Source organism: Camellia sinensis, chromosome 1, assembly GCF_055761805.1.
Source record: "Camellia sinensis isolate YWXY chromosome 1, ASM5576180v1, whole genome shotgun sequence".
Lineage (NCBI taxonomy): Eukaryota > Viridiplantae > Streptophyta > Magnoliopsida > Ericales > Theaceae > Camellia > Camellia sinensis.
Genome location: NC_138961.1, coordinates 112,359,851 through 112,383,452, shown reverse-complemented (window position 1 = coordinate 112,383,452; position 23,602 = coordinate 112,359,851). Strand labels below are relative to the sequence as shown.

The 23,602-nt window shown below is 35.5% G+C and overlaps 1 protein-coding gene and 1 pseudogene across 1 annotated transcript; one reads left to right on the top strand and one right to left on the bottom strand.

The window, feature by feature from the left end:
- Positions 1-350: 350 nt before the first annotated feature.
- LOC114304119 (putative LRR receptor-like serine/threonine-protein kinase At3g47570 pseudogene) lies at positions 351-1,187 on the bottom strand (annotated as a pseudogene).
- Positions 1,188-17,082: 15,895 nt separating this feature from the next.
- On the top strand, positions 17,083-23,241 carry LOC114262602 (BAHD acyltransferase DCR). Its single transcript, XM_028202956.2, has 2 exons — positions 17,083-17,806; positions 22,198-23,241. Exons 1-2 carry the CDS (start codon positions 17,336-17,338, stop codon positions 23,071-23,073), a joined length of 1,347 nt encoding a protein of 448 aa, XP_028058757.1. The 5' UTR covers positions 17,083-17,335; the 3' UTR covers positions 23,074-23,241.
- Positions 23,242-23,602: the final 361 nt, after the last annotated feature.

Sequence of the window (23,602 nt, the reverse complement as noted above, 5' to 3'; positions counted from 1 at the left end):
GTAATTTATTATAATGTCTTTGTATGTCAAATTTTTTTGTAGGCCCAACACTCAGCTCAATTATGAGTGACATGTTAACCCATGGTTTAAAACCAAAGAATAAAACCGAGCTTGATATTTCATACCATACATCTCCCTGCATGGATGCCTTGCTGCCCATACCATACTCTGTGGCAAAGAATCATAACAAATCATGTTAATTGCCCAAAGATTTTAGGCTTCAAAAACTAGGAATGATCTTGATATTTCATCTCCAACATGAAAGATGAATTTATTAGCATCCCCAATAAATATATGGGCTGGAGAAAGATGCACTTAGTTACCTGGAGCAACATTGCCAACATTTCCTTTTATCCCAATTGAACTGATTTTATTTTGAGAACTAGTGGGTAGGCTATGATGGGTAGGCTATGATCAGATAATAGATGTGCTACTCCAAAATCACCCATGCGTGCAGTCATGTCATGATCCATCAGAATATTACTCGGCTTCAGATCACCATGAATAAGTGCTGCTTGGCAGTGATGGTGAAGATACTGTAGTGCAGATGCTACCTCCATCGCTGTTCTTAGTCTCTGAGTAAGACTTAAACTTCTTTGGTGGTCTTGCTCATCTTCACTTTGGTGTAGCCACTCCTCGAGGCTTCCATTGGGCATGAACTCGAAAACTATCGCCTTGAAATCATCGCCTTTGGAATCGATGCTCGAGCAAGTAGTGATTATCTTGATGAGGTTCCGATGTCGGATACCTCTCAAAGCATTGCATTCTTCCACAAAACTCTTGGCAGCTCCTTTCTCTGTAAGGTTGAGCACCTTCACAGCCACAGTCAATCCATCGCTGCCCAAAACCCCTTTATAGACAGAACCATAATGTTCCTCGCCAATCAATTAGGTGGACGATAATTTATTAGTTGCTTGGAGAAGCTCTGCATAAGAGAACTTTTTGAACTTTTCATCCACAGGTATCGTGGTTGGAGAGCTTCTTCCAAGTCTTTAGTCGACAATTTCCCAAACTAGGAGGAATGTTGCCACTCAATTATTTGTGTGCAAATACAATTGACCCAACTGTGTTGTGTTTCCAAGATCGGCTGGAATTTCCCCTGAAATTCTATTATCAAACTGGCGAAGATCCTCCAATCTTTCGAGTTTGCCAATACCCACTGGAATTTCTCCTGTGATTGAGTTCATGGAGATTACCAACCATGTCAGGACAATTAAATTCTTTATTCCTTCAGGGATGGTTCCTGATATTTGGTTTGCTCCTGCAATCAGCTGTTGAAGAGTAGTTGAAAAATTAGCAATCAAAGTTGGTAATTCACCTTTGAACCTGTTAAGGCCTATGTCCAGTTCCTGGAGGTTGCTGCAGTTAGTTAAAGAAGTTAAGAAGCTAAATCTTTCTGCTTCCTTGGGAGGGGAAAAAATTCACATAGTGAACTACAATTTAGTCAGAGTAGGGTTTTAGCATGACAAAATTTATAAGAATATATTTTTACATGATTCGACAATAAGACTATTTTATTAGATAATTGTTAAAAGAAAATTTCTCTAATATATTTCATTTGATGTACAGCAACAGCAACCTATTTAGCAGCAGCCTATAATAGTGTTTCATTTTGTGTTTATAATATAGGTCCATCTGTAAAGCGAGTACGAGGTCCAACTAGGGGTAAGAACAGTAGTAGACTCATCAGCCAACATGGTGGGAAGAAGCTTTTTGTTGGAGTTTCTATTGAGAGGAGGACATTTGTGGGGCTTAATGCCACCAAGGTTGCTAACGAATTGGGGTCACAAATTCAATTGCAAGCCCCATTGCAAGGAACAAAAAATTGGGAGGACGTTCCACCAGTCATTCGAGCAGCTATTGTACAATCCTTGCGGGTAATTTAATTTTTATAGTTCTTGAGATTGAAGTAATTAATATATAAGATGTTTAATTTTCATTTTATGTTTAATTGGGACAGGATAAGTTTGAGATTGAAGGATATGATGAGAGTCCACTTCCACAAGAAATCATTGACACAAAGGCCACACATTTGTTCAAAGACTGGCGATATCATATGCATGAACATTACAAAGAGTTGGTGAAAGAAGGTACAGATCCTTATAGTAAACCATTTGTTGGGGTGAGCGAAGAAGATTGGAGATACATGATTGATGAAGTGTTTCTTGGTGACACACACAAGGCAATTAACTTAATAGTCATGGATGTTTCTTTTAATTGCACTACAATGAATAACTCAAAGGTCCCAAGTTTCTTTGAAATTCAAATAATATACAATTATATATGAGACAGAGTAAGGAAATTGCATAGATGGAGGGAAAGATATAGGAACCATGCTTGGATATTGATTTTTAAGTTAATATTTCTATTGCATTGTAGAAACGGTCAACAAGAAATATAGCCAACAGGAAAAAGTTACCCTATAATCACACCATGGGTTCAAGGTCATTTTCAGCAGCAATCTCAATTGAGGTAACCTATTTTTTGTTTTAAAACTTATAGTTAATGTTGCAATTTTTTTATTAACAATATTACTAAGCTTGCATTTTATATGTTTCATGTAGGGAATTGAAACTGGAAAGGAGCCTCACATTGTAGATTTTTTCAAGACCTCACATTGGAGTAAAAAAAAAAAAAAGATTGGATTGAACCAATTTGTGCGGAGTTATATGTAAGTATACCTTCATTATATTTGTTATTCATAGTCCTATATAATGCTTAACTAGTTAGTGTACTTGTAAAATAGGATAACTGTTGATCCTTTTTTTTTTTCTTTTCTTTTCTTTTTTTAACACAAACAGGAAAAAATGGACCAACTTTGTGAGGAATCTTCACAGCCTGGAGCAACCCCGCTAACACAGGAGGAAATTACTGTTCAAGTCCTTGGGAAGCGTTCAGGGTATTTGAGAGGTTTCGGGGTTGGTCCAAAGCCGTCTTCTGCATTTAATTCCACAACTAGATCACAAGCACGTGATGAAGAGGTTAAGGGCCTTAAAGAAGAGGTAGCATCACTGAAAGGGATAATTCAATCATATGAAGGACGCTTTGAGCAGTTTGAACACTTTATGAGACAAATGCAGGGCAATGGTAGTGGATACGACTCTTTTGATGAGTAAGTACTATTGCTTTTGATGGTTTGTGAATACTTCTGGGATTTGCTTCAATTTATCAGCTCATAGATCTGATTTTGACAATTGATCTATGACTGTCGTGTTGGCATCCATTCATATGATGGTCTAATATTGATTTGATTGGTTTCATAGGTTAATTTCATTCGGATTTAGGTACATAGTTGGATGGTTGGGGGACATAGGTTGAGGTGCCTTATTTTCAGTACATGACTTGGTATTAAATTATTGGATTTAGGTACATAGTTACATTTCTATGACTGTTTTGTTAGCTTGTTTGGTTTAAGAGGCTTTATCTTGTTAAAGGCTACTTTATGTAAAGGTAAAGTTAAGAGGTACTATGTGTATAAAGGAGTAGGTGGTGTTTGCAGATGATGGTGTGTTTTTCTAATATTAGTTAATTGGTTTGTGTTGCTTTGGATTGCTGGTTGTTTGTTTTTTTTTTCTCTGTTGGTTTCTCACCAACTATTGAAGCTTGTTCTGGGGAAAAACATGGCTGAGAATCCTGAATGTCCACACACAAATAAATAAATACATTGTATCTCTCCTGAAAATTTGAGAAATTATAATTTACTCTCAATGTTTGGCAAAATTACACTATGTTTTCATAATATTTTGATTCATATTACAGTTGTCCCCACAATGTTGACTTAACAGAATATTCTACATACAATCTATACATGGATAATAATTCTATTTACATAGTTAGGGGTTGAACTAGTGATGGAGGAGATAATACACGAACTGTAAGGATGGTAATAATGTGGTGGTGTTGTGGTTTTTTTTTTATTTAGAAATGTAAACAAATATATTATTATTAACAACGCTTTCTTCAATTTTTTTTTTTTTATTTTTTTATTTTTTTTATTGCAGGTAGCTAGCTAGCTAGCTAGAGGCGTAGTCATGCATGTTTATGGATCTGAGTTTGCCGATGCATTAATTCTAAGTTGTGCATATACATATGTGGAGTTTTTGAGATACTTCGCATCGGACAAATATGACATGCATTTGAAATCTTTGATGTTTTGTTAAATATTTTTTGATGTGGTGAATTTGTTGTAAGGATGGATGGTTATTTTGGGCGTGTAATGTGTTGATATTGACAGGTGGTTGTAAATATATTAATTACTATTTTGACTTTATAATTGATGGTTTTTTTGATTTTTGATGTGGTGAATTTATTGTAAGGATGGATGGTTATTTTGGGCATGTAATGTGTTGATATTGACAGGTGGTTGTAAATATATTAATTATTATTTTGACTTTATAATTGATTTTTTTTTTTTAGATTGGATTGGTATATTAAAATTGATTGGATGGACATGAATTATGTATTAATTGCAAATGTATTATAGGTATTACAAAAAATTTAGCATTATATTTAAAAGAATCAATTTTGAAATTAAAAGTCTTTTTGCGACCAATATGTTTTTAGTCGCAATAAAGTTCTAGGAATTGCCCTTTCTGTGACCAACAACATTCTGGTCGCCAAAACTTTTCGCGACTAACATCTTCGTCGCCAATATTCAATTTCTGCGACTAGAATTATTCTGGTCGCCAAAAGTCCACTTTTCGCGACCAAGAACTTCGTCGCCAATGCTCAATTTTTTGCGACTAGAATTATGCTGGTAGCCAAAAGTCCACTTTCTGCGACCAATATTTTCGTCGCAAATGGTTATCTTTCAGCGACCAAAATAGATGGTCGCTAAAAGCTAACTTTTAGCGACTAAATTCTTAGTCGCAATAGGATCAATTTTGACAAATTCAAGCCCCTTCCGCGACCAAAGAATGTTGTCGCAAATGATGATTTTCCGCAACCAACTTCACTTTTGGTCTCCAAAAACCTTCTGTGACGGACTTTTGGCGACCAAATTGCGACCAACTTTTTTTGGTCGCTAAAAACTATTAGCGACCAGATTTGACCTTTCTGCGACCAGAAATGTTGGTCACGAAAAGTGTTTTTTCCTGTAGTGTTTTCTTTTGGATACAAAACTTTTAGTAGCCAAAGGTTTGATTTTCATTTGGCTACAAAAGATTTAGTAGCCAAATGGGTGTTTTTCTTTTGCCTACAAAAAATTTAGTAGCCAAATGTTTGATTTTCTTTTAGCTACAAAACTTTTAGTAGCCAAATGTTTGTTTTTTTCCCCCCCTCCCTTTTTATTGGCTACAAAACATTTAGTCAGCAAAAACCTGATATTATGTTTTATTACAAATATTATAATGTGTCCATAACTTGTCTGTATTCCATACAACCTGTAATACGTATATAAATAAAATGATACATAAACTATCAATCATTCCACAATCTACATCCGTATACAAAAAATAAATTACTTTAACTGCCCAAGTACATACAAACGAACTATTGTCCAAACTAAAATAATAATTCCATACAACATATACAATCATACAAAAAGTAAAACCCTCCATATACAAAAATTACATTTACTATACCATGTGAAATGACCATTTGGCATGGTACAAATTACCATCGTAATCTGTACCACGACAAAAGGTGATGTATGTACCAAGCCAAAAATACATATATGTATCACGACAAAAAATCATATATCTGTACGGCATCAAAAGGTAATCTATCTACCATGCCAATAATTATCTGTTCGCTACCAAAAGTTTTCTGTATCAGGAATAGTTAACTGCACAAAAGCCAGAGATGACAAAAGTATTATATTACTTCTATACAAAAGTACAATTTCTTCTCCATACACCAAAATATCTCTGCAAGTCCACGCAACGAAGTCATCTACAAAAAACAAAAAAAAAACATTAGAATTGGACCAAAAAATGCCCAACTTTATGAATGAATTTGGGAACAAGTGACAAATAAAAATAAGTGACAAGCAACCTTCCATGATGAATCAATTATCAGTCTGTAGACACCCCATTTTGACCGACCTTAAGACTCAAACATCATCGATTGAGCGCTTAGTGATTGCGCATGTTGTGCTCATTTCGAGTTTCCGGAGTTTTGGCTGAGAGCCTTGCTTCCGGGCCTCTGAACTCTTTGTGCTTTGGCTCGGTTTGTGGACCGAATCTTGTTTTCTATTCCCGGAGGAAGGGAGAGGCCTGGTAGACCATCTCTTTGTGGTCGTAGACCACTTTTTGTGGTCGTAGGCCACTTTTCCCGTTTGGAGGCTAGTTTTCAGTTTTTGGAGTCTTCGGTCGCGCGCCTTGTTTTGGGACCGCTTAACGTTTTTCGTTTGGCGTGGTTTTTGAACCACACCTTGTTGCCTCTGCCTAGAGGAACAATGTGGTCCGGGAGATCAATTTTGTGGTCCTATACCACTTTTGGTGCTTGTCAGCTAGTTTTTTAGGCTCCCGGCTGCGCGTTTTGCCTCCCGAACTTTCGTCTTGCATCCGTTTTGGTTTTTTTTTTGTACAAACATTGTTTTCCTTGTTTGGAAGGTGGTACAAGGGTGGGAGACCAGTATTTCTCCTTGGAGACCACTTTTCCTCCTGCCAGCCAGTTTTCTGGTCTGACAACTGGTCTCCCTGGTCTTTGGACCATCAAAAGTGGTCGGCCACCACACCATTTTCTTGTTTTCATACTCTGGACTCTCTCCGACCATGGCCAACCAGTTTCATTTTGGGAGACCATTTAAAGTGGTCGGCCGACCACTTTTTGTAGCTGACCGACCACTTTAAGTGGTCGGTTGCTTTTTGGCACCTTTTTGGAGATATTTTCCTCCAGCTGGCATAGTTGGAGGGCATTAGAGTTGTCCTCCATACATGTGTATGGAGGGATTGGTTTGAGCCTTAGCTTCTTGGAGAAGCTTTGCCTTTTGTTTCTATAAGAGAGAGGCTCCTCCTCCTTCCTCTAGGTTCAGAAATTTGAGGCTTGAGAGATAGATATACACTTGTATCTATTCTTCCTTGTTTGTTCCCATTTTGTGCCTTAAAAAGTGTTATTTTGTCTCACTTTTGTACACAAACACACACTCAAACACCTTGCTTGTGCTGCTGAGGCTTCTTGAGGTTGTTTTTGAGGTTCTTGGACTGGTTTTGGTTCAAAAAGTGTGCTGGAGTTGCAGTTGTAAATGTGGTCTTCAAGGGTGAGTTCTTAACCCTTAAATCCCCCATTTTTGCTTAAGCTTTTGGCCTATTTTGCATATTGTTTTAAGCTTAGCTCTTAACTGGAGAAAGTTCTTTTTTTTGCATGGTTGAAAAGTTTGTTTAATGTCACTTTTTTGTTGGGGGTGATATACCCTCTCTTAGGCCTTGTTAGGCCTTGTTTTGAGCCATCCCTTTAGGCTCTTGTTGTAGCCTTTGCATGACCTTTCTACCACTAAAATCCAGAGGATTTTCAGTGGTAGAAAGGTGGTTTTGGAGTCTTAAATAGGAGAGGGTCATCCCCTCTCCTTGTGTCTTGTTTACTTGCTTCATATGCCTCATGTTTGAGCATCTTTGTTGAGCTTATGTTGACCATATCTTAGCTTGTATTTGTGGTTATTTTGCTGAGGCTCACCACTATTTTTGCATGGATTGGTCACTCCATGCATGGTTTATACACTTGTAGTGTAAATCACACACACTAGCTTTGTATGCTTCATGAAGTAGCATGTCATTCTAGGTTGTTTTGTTTCCATTTCAGCATATTTTTGGTGATGTTTTGCCATGTCATGACTCTGTTTTGGTTTGGTTTGGTTTGGTTGGCCCTTGCATGTTCCATGCACTTGTAGTGCATTTCCATGAAATAGCCTAACATGCATCATGTTTTAACATGTCATTCTAGCATGCTTTTGGCTTAACTCTAAGAAGATTTTGCCCATGTTTTAACATGCTTTAGCTCTGATTTTGGTTGTTTTGGCCACGCATGACTTGCGTTGTATAGCCATAGTTCAATCTAGCTTGTTAGCTTTGCGCATCAAGTCCATTAGCATGCTTTACTTGGACTATTTGAATGTTTTAGAATCATTTATTATGTGATTTCAGTCCATGTTTTATGCTCATGCACTTGTATTTTTCATCCATTCAATGCGTTGGAGGGTTGGCCCCTTTATGTCTTAACATGAACCATTGCGTATGCCTTCATGCCTTAGCTTGCGAGCCATCATTTCAGTGCTTATTTGGGGTTATTTTTCTATGATATAACTCTGATTTTTGTTGCTTAAGCCATTCCATGCTAGGTCTTAATAGGTGTAGTGTAATCTACCTTATTTGCCTTGCATTCATCATGCCTTATGCCCCTCATGCTAGCTTGTTTTGGCTTCCTTCCATGCATGTTTTAGTGTCATTTTGACATGTTCTAGGATTGTTTTGAGTTGCCTTTGCCATATCCTTCATGCTTTGTATAGCTATAGTGCAATTGGCCTTACTAGCTTTGTGTTTTGTTGCCTCATGCATGCTATCTTCGAGCGATTTAGATGATTTGGCATCATTTAATACTTCATTTTAGAGCTTATAGCATGCTTATATCCCCACTTCTTTCATGCTTTGAATGCCTTTAAGTGTTGTGCATTGTTGCCTTACTTGAAGCCTAACATGTATACCATCTTACCTAGGCCTTTGAGCCTCCATCTTAGCATGTTTTGGTCATTGTTTTGACCTATTTCAGCTCTGTCCATGGTTGGTTCATGCATATGTGCCATGTATTGCATGCTCCCTTTGTAGTCCTCTTTACTAGCCTCATGCCTCAAGGACTCTTGCATGCCTTACTTGTTTTGTTTGAATGATTTGGCATCATTTCTTACTTAATTTCAGTGCACTTAGTGTTGTTACACTTCCACTTTTGTCACTCTTTGAGCACTCTTGAGAGTTATGCTCTTAGGCCTTATTGATGGGCCATGGCATTGTGCATGCTTGCCTTCCCTTTTTGTGCCTTTGTTTCATCATTATGGCCACTAATTTGGGCATGGCTGCGGCCCATCCATTTTGGTTTAAGTCCATTGTGCATTGTGTATGCCATGTAGTTCATAGCATTGAGTATGCCATGTTGTTTGCATGATTAATTTAACATTGTGTATGCCATGTTCATTGCATTGTGTATGCTAGTTACCATTTGCATTGTGTATGCTAGTTGTCATGTGCATTATGTATGCCATGTAGTTCATAGCATTGTGTATGCTAGTATGCTAATTGCATGTGTTGCACACTTGTCCCTTGCATGTTTGCATGCTTAAGTTGCATTACATGTTTGCCATGTTGTTGTTTGCATTGTGTATGCTATGTTATTTGTTGCATTGTGTTTGGAATAGGTGTTAGTACAAACACGGGAAATGAGGGACGTTTCATACTTAAAGTGATGAAACGTGCCTTAATTCCTGGTCGCCGACGCTCTTGATCATACATGATAGAGTTCTAGGCCTTATGTGTTTATGTGTGCATTCATTTCCACATTGAATTGTGCAATTTGGCTTCTCGGCCATCATGCATCGAGATGCTTGATTGGTGGCCTGAGGGTCGATAACTACACTCCCTTGAGTTCATTACATGATAAGGAGGGTGGTTGTGCACACATATCTTGCAAATATATTGCCATGCCCTTTCTTGCTCTCTGTTGCAACAAACTAGAATTCAGCAGCAACAACTGGTCGGCCAGCCAGAAAAACTAGCTAGCCGACCACTTTTTCTAGCTTTCAACAAAGAAAGTGGTCGGCAGGTGGTTGAAGAGACCAAAAGTGGTCGGTCACCCTCCCACAGGACTCCCAAGGTGAAGTTTCAGCTTTCTAGAGCTTAGTGCAGTGTCCTGAGAACAAATGAAAACAGAGGTAAGTTGGGGCATCGCGACGGATTTCCGAACGAGGTGACCGGGCATGCATGCATTCTTCCCTCTAAGGGCACCTCTGTTTACTGCTTTACTTAACTAAATTATTTAGTTAGTTTACGCTTTGGTCATGTAACTTAAGTAGTTAATGCGTTCAGCTGCTTAACTGTTTTGTAATAGTTAGTTAACTAGGATTAGTTAATTAGCTTATTCGTTATGTAATGATTAGTTTAATTAGCTTAGATTAGCTAGTTAGCTTCCTATTCGATCCCTCCCTCGAGAGGGCACACTGTTGTAATAAGCGTGCGTGTGTGTGATGCATGTCTTCAAATCCCCATTTCTTTCTCCTTTTTACTTAACCGCTTACGATGGTTAGTTTTAGGGAATATTTTGTTTAGCATACCTTATGCTTGCATGTGTGCATCCATTCATCTGTTTTGCATGCACCGGGCTCGGCACATCATACAAACCAGCATTGTATTTTCAATACACTTACTTGAATACGTGTTCAAACAGCATGTTATCGAGTTGCATTTCACATGACATTCTAGATAGCCAAGCCTATCTTAGCTGCATTTTTGCATGTGTTGCATTAGCCATCCAAACATGAACTAGGATCATGCATGATTTCTAACTAGTTCTCTGTTTTGGCTCGGAGTACACTGTGAGTGCTTACGCTTTAGCATACTGCATGTATGTTATTGACTGCCATGAAAACATGCTTGCCATGAGGCTAACTGCTTACTTGATATAACTGCCTGAATGCCTGTGGGTGAGTGTCGGATTACTTGAATTGGAACAATTCATCAAAATCATCGTTTTAGCCTACTTGCGAGTAGCAAACTCCGAACCACTTTCAAACAAATATGCAATGTTTTGTTCCAAATTAGGCAATCTAGTCTATACTTGTATGTTGTGCGCATCACATAGTAATTCTAGCTAATTAACTGAAATAAGAGCACACGTGTTTTCAAAAACAAAATATTATGCTTAGTACAGGCCGATCTTTGATCGGGCGAGCGGGGGTGCTCATTGCATGACCTTCCCCTCTCGTACCCAAGTTCCCAAGCCGATGCAACTTTGGTAATGACGAACACGTGGTCTTAGGCACGAGTCAGGGTTTCCTAAATCCCCCAAATAAAATATTTAGGTGGCTACTCTATATCTGACAAAACAGTCTATGTTTGGCACTTCTTTATTAAAAATCAATTTTCTAAAACGATTTGCCGGATTTGGACTCTTTGGTGATTTATCGATCTTACATCGTACATTGTGAGATTAGTTTCAGAACCGTGACATTTGAGTCCGAACTGTAGTAGCTAGAGAGCAAACGAATTCCGCGCCATCGCGCGCGGAGCTCGGGAGTCCTCGGGCACGTCTACACAGTCATTGTATAGTCTTTCTAAAGTCTTTTGTTATAAGGAACATTGTTAAATGCAGAACAATCATTACTAAATCTTTCATTAGTAACATAAAGCTAATGTAACAATCTTCTATTTGTATGCAACATGTATCCAAATTCTGTGGCTAAACCAATATCAAAGCCCAATGTGAATAGAAAGTATTCTTTTTACCAACTTTCTCATTATTTGTTTGCAAAAGGCACTTGAATCATTAGATTGGATATAAAACCATTGATGCTTGTTAATGTCTGTCAGTGCCATTTCAGAAAGGATATTAGAACATGTGATAAAAATAATAACACACGTGTGTACGTTTAAAAAATTAGCAAGTTTAAAACAAGGCGTAAACTGAGTTAATATTGGTTTCTGAATATTTTTCCCATAATTTTCCATTACTAGACATCTCCAATACATTCCGTAAGTTGTCACAAGTCTTATTTGTAATGGGGAAGCTGCTCATGAGAGTCAGACAGAGGTTCGGGGGCTGTTTTGAAGTTTCGCCCCTGAAATGCCCTTTGTTGACTAAGTTTTCAACATATTTGGCTCTAAATCCCTACATACGAGTCCGAATAACATTCCGTCATTTGTCACAAGTCATATTTGGCATAGGGAAACTGTTCGTTTCGGCCACACGGCGGTTCAAGGGCTATTTTGAAGTTTCGTCGCTGAAACGCCCTTTTTCGACTAAGTTTTGGGCGTATTCGTCTCTAAATCTCAACCTACGGGTCCGAATAACATTCCATCAGTTGTCACAAGTCCTATTTGGCATGGGAAAACTGTTCGTTTCGGCCACACAGAGGTTCGAGGGCTGTTTTGAATTTTCGCCACCGAAACGCCCTTTTTCGATTAAGTTTTGGACGTATTCGGCTCTAAATCCTAACCTATAGGTCCGAATAACATTCCATTAGTTGTCACAGATCCTATTTGGCATGGGGAAGCTGCCTGTGTCGGCCAAACGGAGGTTCGGGGGCTGTTTTGAATTTTCGCCCCCAAAACGACCTTTTTTTTACTAAGTTTTGGGCGTATTCGACTCTAAATCCCAACCTACAGGTCCGAATATCATTCCGTCAGTTGTCACAAGTCATATTTGGCATGAGAAAACTATTTGTTTTGGTCACACCGAGGTTTGGGGGCTGTTTTGAATTTTCGCCCCTGAAACGGCCTTTTTCGACTTAGTTTTGGGCGTATTCGTCTCTAAATCCCAACCTACGGGTCCGAATATCATTTCGTTAGTTGTCACAAGTCATATTTGGCATGGGGAAACTATTCGTTTCAGCGACACGGAGGTTCTGGGCCTGTTTTGAATTTTTGCCCCCGAAACGCCCATTTTCGACAAAGTTTTGGCGTATTCGTCTCTAAATCCTAACCTGCGGGTCCGAATAACATTCTGTCAGTTGTCACAAGTCGTATTTGGCATGGGGAAGCTGTTCGTGTCGGCCACACGGAGGTGCAGGGGCAATTTTAAAGTTTCGCCCCCGAAACGCCCTTTTTCAACTAAGTTTTGGGCATATTCGGCTCTAAATCCCAACCTACGGGTCCGAATAACATTCCGTCAATTGTCTCACGTCCTATTTGACATGGAGAAGCTGTTCGTGTCAGCCACCCGGAGGTTCGGGGGCTGTTTTGAATTTTTGCCCCCGAAAAGCCCTTTTTCGACTAAGTTTTGAGCGTATTCGGCTCTAAATCCCAACCAGTATTTCGTCAGTTGTCACAAGTCATATTTGGCATGGAAAAACTGTTCGTTTTGGCCACACGGAGGTTTGGGGCTGTTTTGAATTTTTGCCCCCGAAACGCCGTTTTTCGACTAAGTTTTGGACGTATTCAGCTCTAAATTCCAACCTATATGTCCAAATAACATTCCTCCAGTTGTCACACATCCTATTTGACATAGGGAAGCTACCCGTGTTGGCCACACGGAGGTTCGAGGGTTGTTTTGAATTTTTGCCCCCGAAACGCCCGTTTTCGACTAAGTTTTTGGCGTATTCGTCTCTAAATCCCAACTTGCGGGTCTGAATTACATTCCATTAGTTGTCAGAAGTCCTATTTGGCATGGGGGAGGTGTTCATGTCGGCCACACGGCGGTTCAAGGGCTGTTTTGAATTTTTGCCCCAGAAAAGCCGTTTTTCGACTAAGTTTTGGCATATTCGTCTCTAAATCCCAACCTACGGGTCTGAATAACATTCCGTCAGTTGTCACAAGTCCTATTTGGCATGGGGGAGGTGTTCATGTCGGACACACGGCGGTTCATGGGCTGTTTTGAATTTTTGCCCTCGAAAGGCCGTTTTTTGACTAAGTTTTGGCGTATTCGTCTCTAAATCCCAACCTACAGGTCCGAATTACATTCCATCAGTTGTCACAAGTCCTATTTGGCATGGGGGAGGTGTTCGTGTCGGCCACACGGCGGTTCAAGGGCTGTTTCAAATTTTCGCCCCCGAAATGCCTTTTTTCGACTAAGTTTTGGCGTATTTGTCTCTAAATCCCAGCCTACGGGTCAAAATAACATTCTGTCAGTTGTCACAAGCCCTATTTGGCATGGGGAAGGTGTTCGCATCGCCCACACGGCGGTTCCGAGGCTGTTTTGATTTTTCGCCCTCGAAAGGTCATTTTTCGACTATGTTTTGGCGTATTCGTCTTTAAATCCCAACCTACGGGTCCGAATAACATTCCGTTAGTTGTTAGAAGTCCTATTTGGCATGGGGGAGGTGTTCGTGTCGGCCACACAGCGGTTCCGGGGCTGTTTTGATTTTTCGCCCCCGAAAGGCCGTTTTTCGACTATGTTTTGGCGTATTCGTCTCTAAATCCCAACCTAAGGATCCGAATAACATTCTACCAGTTGTCACAAGTTCTATATGGCATGGGGAAGGTGTTCATGTCGACCACACGGCAGTTCGAGGGCTGTTTTCAATTTTCGCCCCGAAACGCCCTTTTTCGACTAAGTTTTGGGCGTATTTGGCTCTAAATCCCAACATATGGGTCCGAATAACATTCCGTAAGTTGTAACAAGTCATATTTGGCATGGGGAAGCTGTTCGTGTCGGCCACACGACGGTTCGGGGGCTGTTTTGAATTTTCACCCCCCAAAATTGCAGGAAAAATATTTTTTTTCCACACCATAGTACTTTTTTATCATTGAAAACAGAATCAGTTCTTAGGGATAATGCCAAACAAACTATCGCCATCCTCACCAAAAAGTCTTAAAATATTAGAAATTATTAGTTCAAAAATATATTTTTCACCAAATGGTTTTAAAATATTTAAAATCACTTGGAGTTTTATCTAACCCACTTGAAAATAATCAGAAGATACCAACACATTTGCATTTATAATATAATCTTTTCATGACAATTATTGAAAATCCACCCAAGTGGAAAAAATGTAGGTCTGATCCATTCAATTAAAACGTTAAAATTGAAATCTCATCTCAATATATGGTTCTTCCCTGCCAAAAAACACTAACAAACTTTGGAATCTTGTAAAGAAATGAAAGGTGTAGCCAAAGCCATTGATTGTATAGTTTGACATTTTGCAATTCTGAAAGCTATTAAAACCAATACATACCCTAAGAATATTTCTGTCTGTGTATGAGTTGTTCTCATATTAATTTACTTTTTTTTTTTCCCCAGACAGGAGTGGATGAAAATGATCAAAACTTTGCATTACAATCACTTTTTAGCAGCCATACATGCAAATAAATACACAGTCAATGTGTATGAGTTGTTCTCATATTAATCTACTTTTTTTTTTCTTCAGACATAAGGGGAAGAAAATTATCAGAACTTTGCTTACAATCACATTTTAGCAGCCATACAGTAGTTTTTGGATTCTTAATTTTATTCTCTCTTGTTTCATGATATTCTTTCTTGGGTCTAGAGGAATAAGAAATAAATTTATTAAATATTAAAACCCAAACCACTATGTGACTTCAGAATACAACAGAAGTAGAAGAAGAAGATGAGTAATTTTTTATTTGGGCATTGCATCAAACAGTTGGAGGGCAAAAGATGCAACAGGAAGAACAAATTCATGGGAAAGAACAAATGTATGAAAAGTACAAATCAACAACTACGAATCCAATTCAACATGAGGACAAACCAAACTCAGACACAGAGAGGCAAGAGAGTTCTCAATCAAGCAACCTTAGGATAATGAAATTACGAATTGGATTACAAAACTAATGGCATATGGAAGTTGAAGAAGGGCATACCTCGTTTGTTTCTTGAACCAGATTGACAGCAATTTGCATGTTGAATGTTGTTTCGAGAACAGACCAATCGGTTGAATGTTGTTTGTGGAATGAACTATGTTTCTAAGTTGAGGGTAAAATACTTCAAATCTCCATGAATATATTCATTATTTACCAAGAGAGATCAAGCCTCTACATCAATATATATATATATATATACAAAACAAAAAAACCCTAAATCTAGAACAAAAATCACAACCAATTTACTCGTTTCCTAGAAATGAAACTCCTACAACATCAAAAAAGAAAACAAAAGAAAACAAAAAAAACCCTAGAGCTATAGTGAAATGGGGAAATAGAGGAAGAGAGAGAGAGAGAGAGAGAGAGAGAGAGAGAGAGAGAGAGAAATACCTAAATCAAAATCAATGGGCATGAGACGGTGAGCAATGGTGAGTGACGGTGGCAATGAGACAGTGCACCGACGGAGAGCGATAGGCAATTCGACGGGAGTAAGAGCAAACAATGTGTTGATTGGTTTTTCCTTTGGTGTATGTATCGATACATACAGAGAAATAAAATAAAATAAAAATTAAACATAAACCAAAATCAGGCGGCAAAATTGTGTTCCCACCAAAAAAATTTAGTTTTGTTGCTGAAATCATTTTGATCACTGAAAATAACCTTTGCCGACCAAGTGGTTTTTTGGTCGCCCATTGAGTAACTTTTTAACGACTAAATTGTATTTTTGTCGCCTATTGGGCGCTTTTTAGCGACTAACTATTTTTTAGTCGCCTATTGGGTTGCTTTTTAGCTACTAATTGTATTTTTAGTCGCCAATAAGTAATATACGGCTACTAAAAAATTTTAGTAGCTAAAATATGAACCATTGCCAACCAATACAAATTTTAGTCGCCAAAGGGCTGACTTTTGGTGACTAAATTCATTTTAGTCGCCAAAAGTGCGAATTGTTGTAGTGATATAACTACCTATGTCCAATCGTTTTGAATTTTTTGTATAAATATTTTACTCAATGAGTTTTAAAAAATAAACGGTTCGGATTATCGAAACAGAACATATAGTTGAGATCCAAATACGAGAGAAGCTCAACCCTTATAACTAGAGCATAATTAATACAACAATGTGTCATAATCAAATTATAAATAATAACACAAAATGAGTTATAATAAAATATTACAAATGTCATAACTGGACATATGATACACATTCAAAAACAAAATGTGTATTATGAAATTTTCGTGTAAACACAAAAATAAATACGAATATATTATACATATTTTAATATTAAATAATTAATATTATTTCTTTATTCATACAACTGATATAATATTATTGAAAAATTAGATAAATTTTATTTAAATTAAAATTTAAAAAAATCTTAATATAATTATGTCAAATTTGATGGGATTTAATATAATTTTTAAATCTTAAAAAAAAAAAAAAAAACTTAATTTTTTTTTTATAAATAATTTAATGTAAAATATTACACCTGCCCAACATCTTAAAAAAAAAAAAAAAAAAAAATTCGTCACATCATATCACTGATTTTATCGGTGACTTTCCGTTTGGATTAAAACAACACTTTGAGAAATGGTACTCAAAAACTACATGTACAGTAGTAGGACACGAGCAGCAAAAGAGGTGCAATTAATGGGACATACCTGCTGCTCCTGTCTGTCTATGAAACCCATTAATGCTCTCCAACTGTCTCAAAATGATAACACTCCTCTCCTCTCCTCTCCTCTCCTCTCCTATAAAAAGTTTATACCATAGCTCCATTGCCCAAACCCACAACAAGTCTTATGTTTTCTCTTCACTGAGGTCTACTCCTCTTAGCTTTTTATTTTTTATTTATATTATTATTATTATCATCAACAACTATGGCAGCTGAAGTTGCCAAGGAAGAGGAGAGACTGACGAAGTTGAAAATCGTAAGCAAAACCCATGTGAAGCCCAACAAAACATTAGGAAGAAGAGAATGTCAATTGGTTACATTTGACCTTCCTTACATAGGTTTCTACTACAATCAAAAGTTGTTAATGTACAAAGGGTGTGGTTCTGATTTTGAGGACATGGTGGAGAGATTGAAGGATGGGCTTGGGGTTGTTTTGGAGGATTTTTATCAATTGGCTGGGAAGTTAGTAAAAGACGAGGATGGTGTATTCAGGGTGGAGTATGACGACGACATGGACGGTGTGGAGGTGGTGGTGGCAGCTGCGGAGGAGATCCACGTGGCAGATTTAATGGTGGATGACAGCACCAGCGTGGGGAGCAGCAAGTTGAAAGAGCTGCTGCCGTACAATGGAATCTTGAATTTGGAGGGGCTTCACCGACCGCTGTTGGCCGTGCAGGTGACGTTATATATCTATATATATGTGCTTCAATTTATTACGTAGTCCATGCTTTCCACAACTTTTTCCAACTATCTATTATTCGATTTGTTTTGTTCTATAAAGACGTATATTTCATAACATGAATGTCTTAGCACTGAGAAATTTATAATGTGACATTACTTTTTATTAATCACAAATATGTATATATTTACTATTATTCTTTAAACAGTAGACTTGTCAAAGTCAATCATAATTGTAAAAGGTATCAAATGGCATGTATCCTATCCGTATATAAAAATTTCTTCTTAACACTACAAACAGTTAAGGTTTTAGAGATCAAAATTTAGGGATAAAATTATTTTTCAGGGAGCAAATGTTTTTGTTGTGAAAAGTGTCGCTATTATATTTTTAGTAACAAAAATTAAACATTAGTGATGAATTATTTTTTTTTAGAACCAAATTTTATGTTTCAAAAAATAAACCATTTTGAGAGCAAATTATTTTGTCTCTAAAAGTCTATTTATTAGTGGTATTTTCAAAATTTTGTCACTAAAAGTCTTGTTTTTAACTTTTCGAAACGACTTTTAACGACTATCTTTATAATGATAGAAATTGGTCTCTAAATATCTTTTACAACAAAATTTTCACTTTTAAAGATAAAAATATTTAATCTCTAAAATTCTTATATGTAGTAATGGACTCTATCGCAGCTATCATTCCAATCTACATAGTCTCCGTTTGGGAAGTGGGTTAGCTTTTTGGCTTTTTTGGCTATTTTAGCCTGGGCTAAAAAGTTTGGTTTGGGAAGGGTTTTTTGGTTTTTTGATTTTTTTGGTTTTTTTTGTAAGAAAAGAATGTAATGATTATGGGTTGGATGTGATATTTTATTTTTTGTGACTAAAATAACTTATTTTGTCTTTTGTGACTAAAATAACCAAAAAAACCCCGTTTAACACTTGCCAAACGGAGCCATAATAGTTTCACCACATCAAGGATTTGCTCATAAAATGTGCATCAAAAACACGTTCCGTATAATAGTTTGAGTTTTGAGCGTTGAGTTTTTGAAATTAGTTTTAAAAAGATAAAAAATTATTTAGTTTTGAATTTTGAAAAAAAAAAAATGAGTTGTATTTTAAGTTTTGAATTGTATTTTAAAAATTTTTGGGTTTATTTTTTTTAAATATTTAAAAATTTTCTTAATTTTATTTGCTAAGTTAAATTTTTTTATTATAAATATTTTTTTAATGTGTGTTGTATTTATTATGTTTGTGCATTGTATTTTTTATAAATATTTTAAATATTTTATTTTTTAATTTAAATATATAATTATTATTTTAAATATTTTATTTTAATTTTTTAAATATTTTAAATATTTTTTAAAAAAATTTTGAATATTTTTTTACATATTTAAGTTTTTTTTTTAATTTTAAAAAAATTTGGATCACCCATATATATCTAAATCATCACAAATTACAAAATATTTTTTCAAAAAAATTAGAATATAAAAATATTTTTCCTAAAAAATAAAAATATAAAATAAAAAATAATTTTAAATGACAAAATAAAAAAATTGAAATATTTTTTTGTTTTGAAATTAAAATTTTGAAAAGAATTTTGAATTTTGAACAGAATTTAATTGAGTGTTTGTTTATGAATTTTCAAAGAAATTCTAATTTTTTTTTTAAATTGAAATCATGATTCCACATTTAAACCCAATGCTACCTTGAGTTTTGAATGGATGTTCAAATTTTTTCATTTTTATTTTTATTTTTATTTTTTTTTAACACCGTTGAAAATCAAAATCATCATTCAAACACAGCTACATTACAATTTGGAGACATGAAATGAGTTTTTACAATTTGTGCAATAATAATAATAATAATAATAATAATAATAAATAAATAAATAAATAAATTGGACTTGAATTTTGTTTTCCTACCATCATATTTTTGCCATGCAATTAAGGTCAAGTTTGGCTATTGTAAATACGTACATACTTTTTATCTTTTTTTCATTACATCATCTCTTTATTTTTCTGCACATCTTTTCGTAAAAAGATAAAAAATATACTTATTTAGATAATCCCAAACAACCCCTAAACACTAGTGTACTCCTATAGGCTGCCAACTCCTTTAACTCTATCCACCTAACCTATTGTTTCCGTTGACTTAAAATTATTAATAGATCTTACTTTTAAAATTTATTATTTATTAAATTCTATTAATAAATTTATTAAGTAAAAAAGTTATTATTATTTTTTTATTTTTATTATCAATTAGAACTTATAAATAAATAAGTCTAATTAGGATAAGTTTGGCAACTCAAAAATAATCCATCTTTTTATTTTTTTTTCATCACATCACCTCTCTACTTTTTTGCACATCTTTTCGTAAAAAGACAAAAAATACACTTATTTAGATCATCCCAAACAACCCCTTAATAAGACTAATTGATAAGTATCCTTAATATATATATATATATATATATATATAACAAAATAAAAATAATTGTGCTTGCTTTTATTCATGAATAAGATGTCTGTTTAATAGTGCCTACATTATTGCACTTTAATCCCTACACTTTCTATGAAAAGTATGTTGAAATTTAAAATAATTAATTATTGTCATGTAAGCTTTAGAAGCAAGACAATGTGCTCTTTTGGAAAGCTGGTAAAAAGTCACCTTCTAATTTTTTATTAATTTTAAGTCACATCACCTCCCACAACTTACCCACAAAAACACAAAAAAAATTAAAAAAAACTAAAAAGTCAACTTTTTATCAATTTTTCAAAACACCTCGTCGTGTTAGAGCATGTATATGAAAACATTTGTCAAAGACAAATCTTTAATATGTTTTTTTGAAAAATTATCTGCAACGATCTATCATTTCTTTTGTGAAATTATATTATGGTCAAATCTTGTAGGAAAAGTTTAACGATTGTTAAAATTTAGAAAAGTTCTTTCTCTCAATTTCAGTTATGATGGGACTTATAAATAATATTTCATTTGATACTTTGTAATAAAATAAAATAATAGATCACATTAACATTGTAAAAACATGTTTGTCAAATTATATATTTTTCTTTCAATCATGTATGAATGAATAGGTTGGGAGCATCCATTTGTATCGTAACCATTTACATATGCATAAATAATATATAAAATTAATAGAATGCTGTCGTGGATTATTTATATCTACAGAGATTGGATTATCTTCGGTTGGTTTGACTAATTGTATTGTCCATTTTGAATCTTTTATTTCAATAGTTTAAATAGTTTATTTTATAAATTTTATTAAACATATATTTGTTTATTGATCAATTTTATTTATTTATTTTTTTTTTTTAGAAAAATATGATCCAATTAATTTATTTTTCAGATAGTTGATTTGCTCAACACGACTTACAAAATTAATAATTTAGATTTAGATTGATGAGATGGTCCTCACATGAAAACACGATGAACTGAAAGAATTAATAAATACAGTGATATTTTTTTCTCTGCACCATGTGAGGCTACAGTGCTCCGGTGGTGGTGTTTCTTGACTTTTTTTTTTTTTTTTTTTTTTAAATAATTTGAACTGTTTTATCGTAAGGTTAATCGAGTATATTATTCATATAAAAAATTAAGTTAATCGAAAATTCACAACTCTATGATCATATTCGAATTGTTTTTAAAAAATTATTAAAATTATGTAAACCACTTATTTTTTTAAAAATATATATACTTTTGTTATAGATTTATTCATTGAACCTTATAATATGAACTATTCGAATTATAAAAATAAAAAAAAAAATTACTCAAAAAAGGTCCCCACCACGACACCACAGATCGCCTGAAGCCTCTCTTGGCTAGTTGGACCTCCAGGTTTAGTGTACTATTTTGTTCTGTTTTACTATATCATGAACGAGTTTGTAGTGTGACATGTTATTTGATGGTCTAAGAGTGATATTTCACACAATTATTACTTTATATTTATTAAATTATTTTTTTTTTAAATAAATAAATAAAATTAAAATATTTTAACTAATAAACATAAAATTGAAAGACTATATGAATTTGTCTTAAAATCATCAAATAAGGCCTAGTTTAGGAACAGATTTTTTTAATAATTTTTTGATTTTTTATCTAAAATATAATGTAAAAAGAATTAGTATGTTTAGCATGAATTTTTATAAAAATATATGTAAAAAATAAAAAAATAAAAAATTTAATTTTTTAATATAAATTATTAATTTTTTAATTTTTTTAATAACTTTTTAATTTTTTAACCAAACACTTGCCAAAAGAGGTATAATTTCGCATTGGGTAGAGCATTTGATGCACCCATATTTAGATGGTGAGTACCGTCCAATTAAATGCCCTTGGGGGCCCACTAATTGTGCGGTTGAAAATTGTTAATTTATGTAGCTAACCAAGTTGCGAGACGGCCTTGCAATGGGGTGTGCATTCAACCACGCGATACTAGACGGGTCATCCACGTGGCACTTCATGAGGTCATGGGCCGAGATCTGCACTGGGTGCCAAACCATCTCGGTCCCACCTTTTCTGGACCGCTCCAAGGCCCGAAACACGCGCGTGGTGCTCAACCTCTCACCCCCTTCCCACGACCCCACCATTGCCAATACACCGGACCCACCACTCAGAGAGAAGATCTTCAAGTTCTCGGAGTCAGCAATTGTCCAGATCAAGTCAGAAGTCAACAACAACTTATCCGACGGCTCAAAACCCTTCTCAACATTCCAGTCCCTGTCATCGCACTTGTGGAAAGCCATCACACGTGCCCGCCAGCTGAAGCCGGAGGACATCGCTGTCTTCACAGTCTTCGCTGATTGCCGGAAAAGGGTGGACCCCCCGATGCCGGAAAATTACTTTGGAAACCTCATTCAGGCCATATTCACCGGCATGGCAGCAGGGTTGTTGGTGGCGAATCCGCCGGAGTTCGGTGCCGGGTTGATACAGAAAGCCATAGAGATGCATGACTCGAAAGCCATCGATGCGCGGAACAGTGAGTGGGAGAGCAACCCTAGGATATTTCAGTACAAGGATGCCGGAGGAAACTGTGTGGCGGTGGGGAGCTCGCCGAGGTTTAAGGTTTACGAGATGGATTTCGGGTGGGGGAAGCCGGAGAGTGTGAGGAGTGGATTTAACAACAGGTTTGATGGGATGGTGTATCTGTATCAAGGCAAGAGTGGTGGGAAGAGCATTGATGTGGAGATCAGCTTGGAAGCTAATGCTATGGAGTACTTGGAGAAGGATAAGGAGTTTCTCATGATCCAAGCTTAGAACAACTGCTTGGCTATCTATATCTATATCTATATCTATATCTATATATTTGTATGTATTGCTATTTATTATCATATCCGTCGAGAGTTTGCCTTTGTTTTCTTTGTTGTGTTATCTATTATAACTAGAATATATGTTGAAATAAAAATAAAAAAACTGTAAGGTAAAGTTTGGGTCCTTTTAATAGAGCTAGAGTTTTTTTTTTTTTTTTTAAAGTTTTTTAGAGTGATGTATTGTATGGTTGAGATTTAATGACAAGTCACATTAATTTTTTAATATTAAATCTCAACTACACAGTACATCACTTTAAAAAACTTTAGGAAAAAAAAACTCTAGAGAATCTTTGGTTCTTTTAATATCTCTTTTGTATTGTTTATTATGATCCTTTTTATTCAACTAAATAAATAATGAATCACGTGAATCTATTATATTATATTAAAAAATTAAGCATTTCTAAGGTCAAGTTTGGCTATCCTAAATAAGTACATACTATTTTGTCACTAAAAATATTACATGTGGTGGCCTAAAA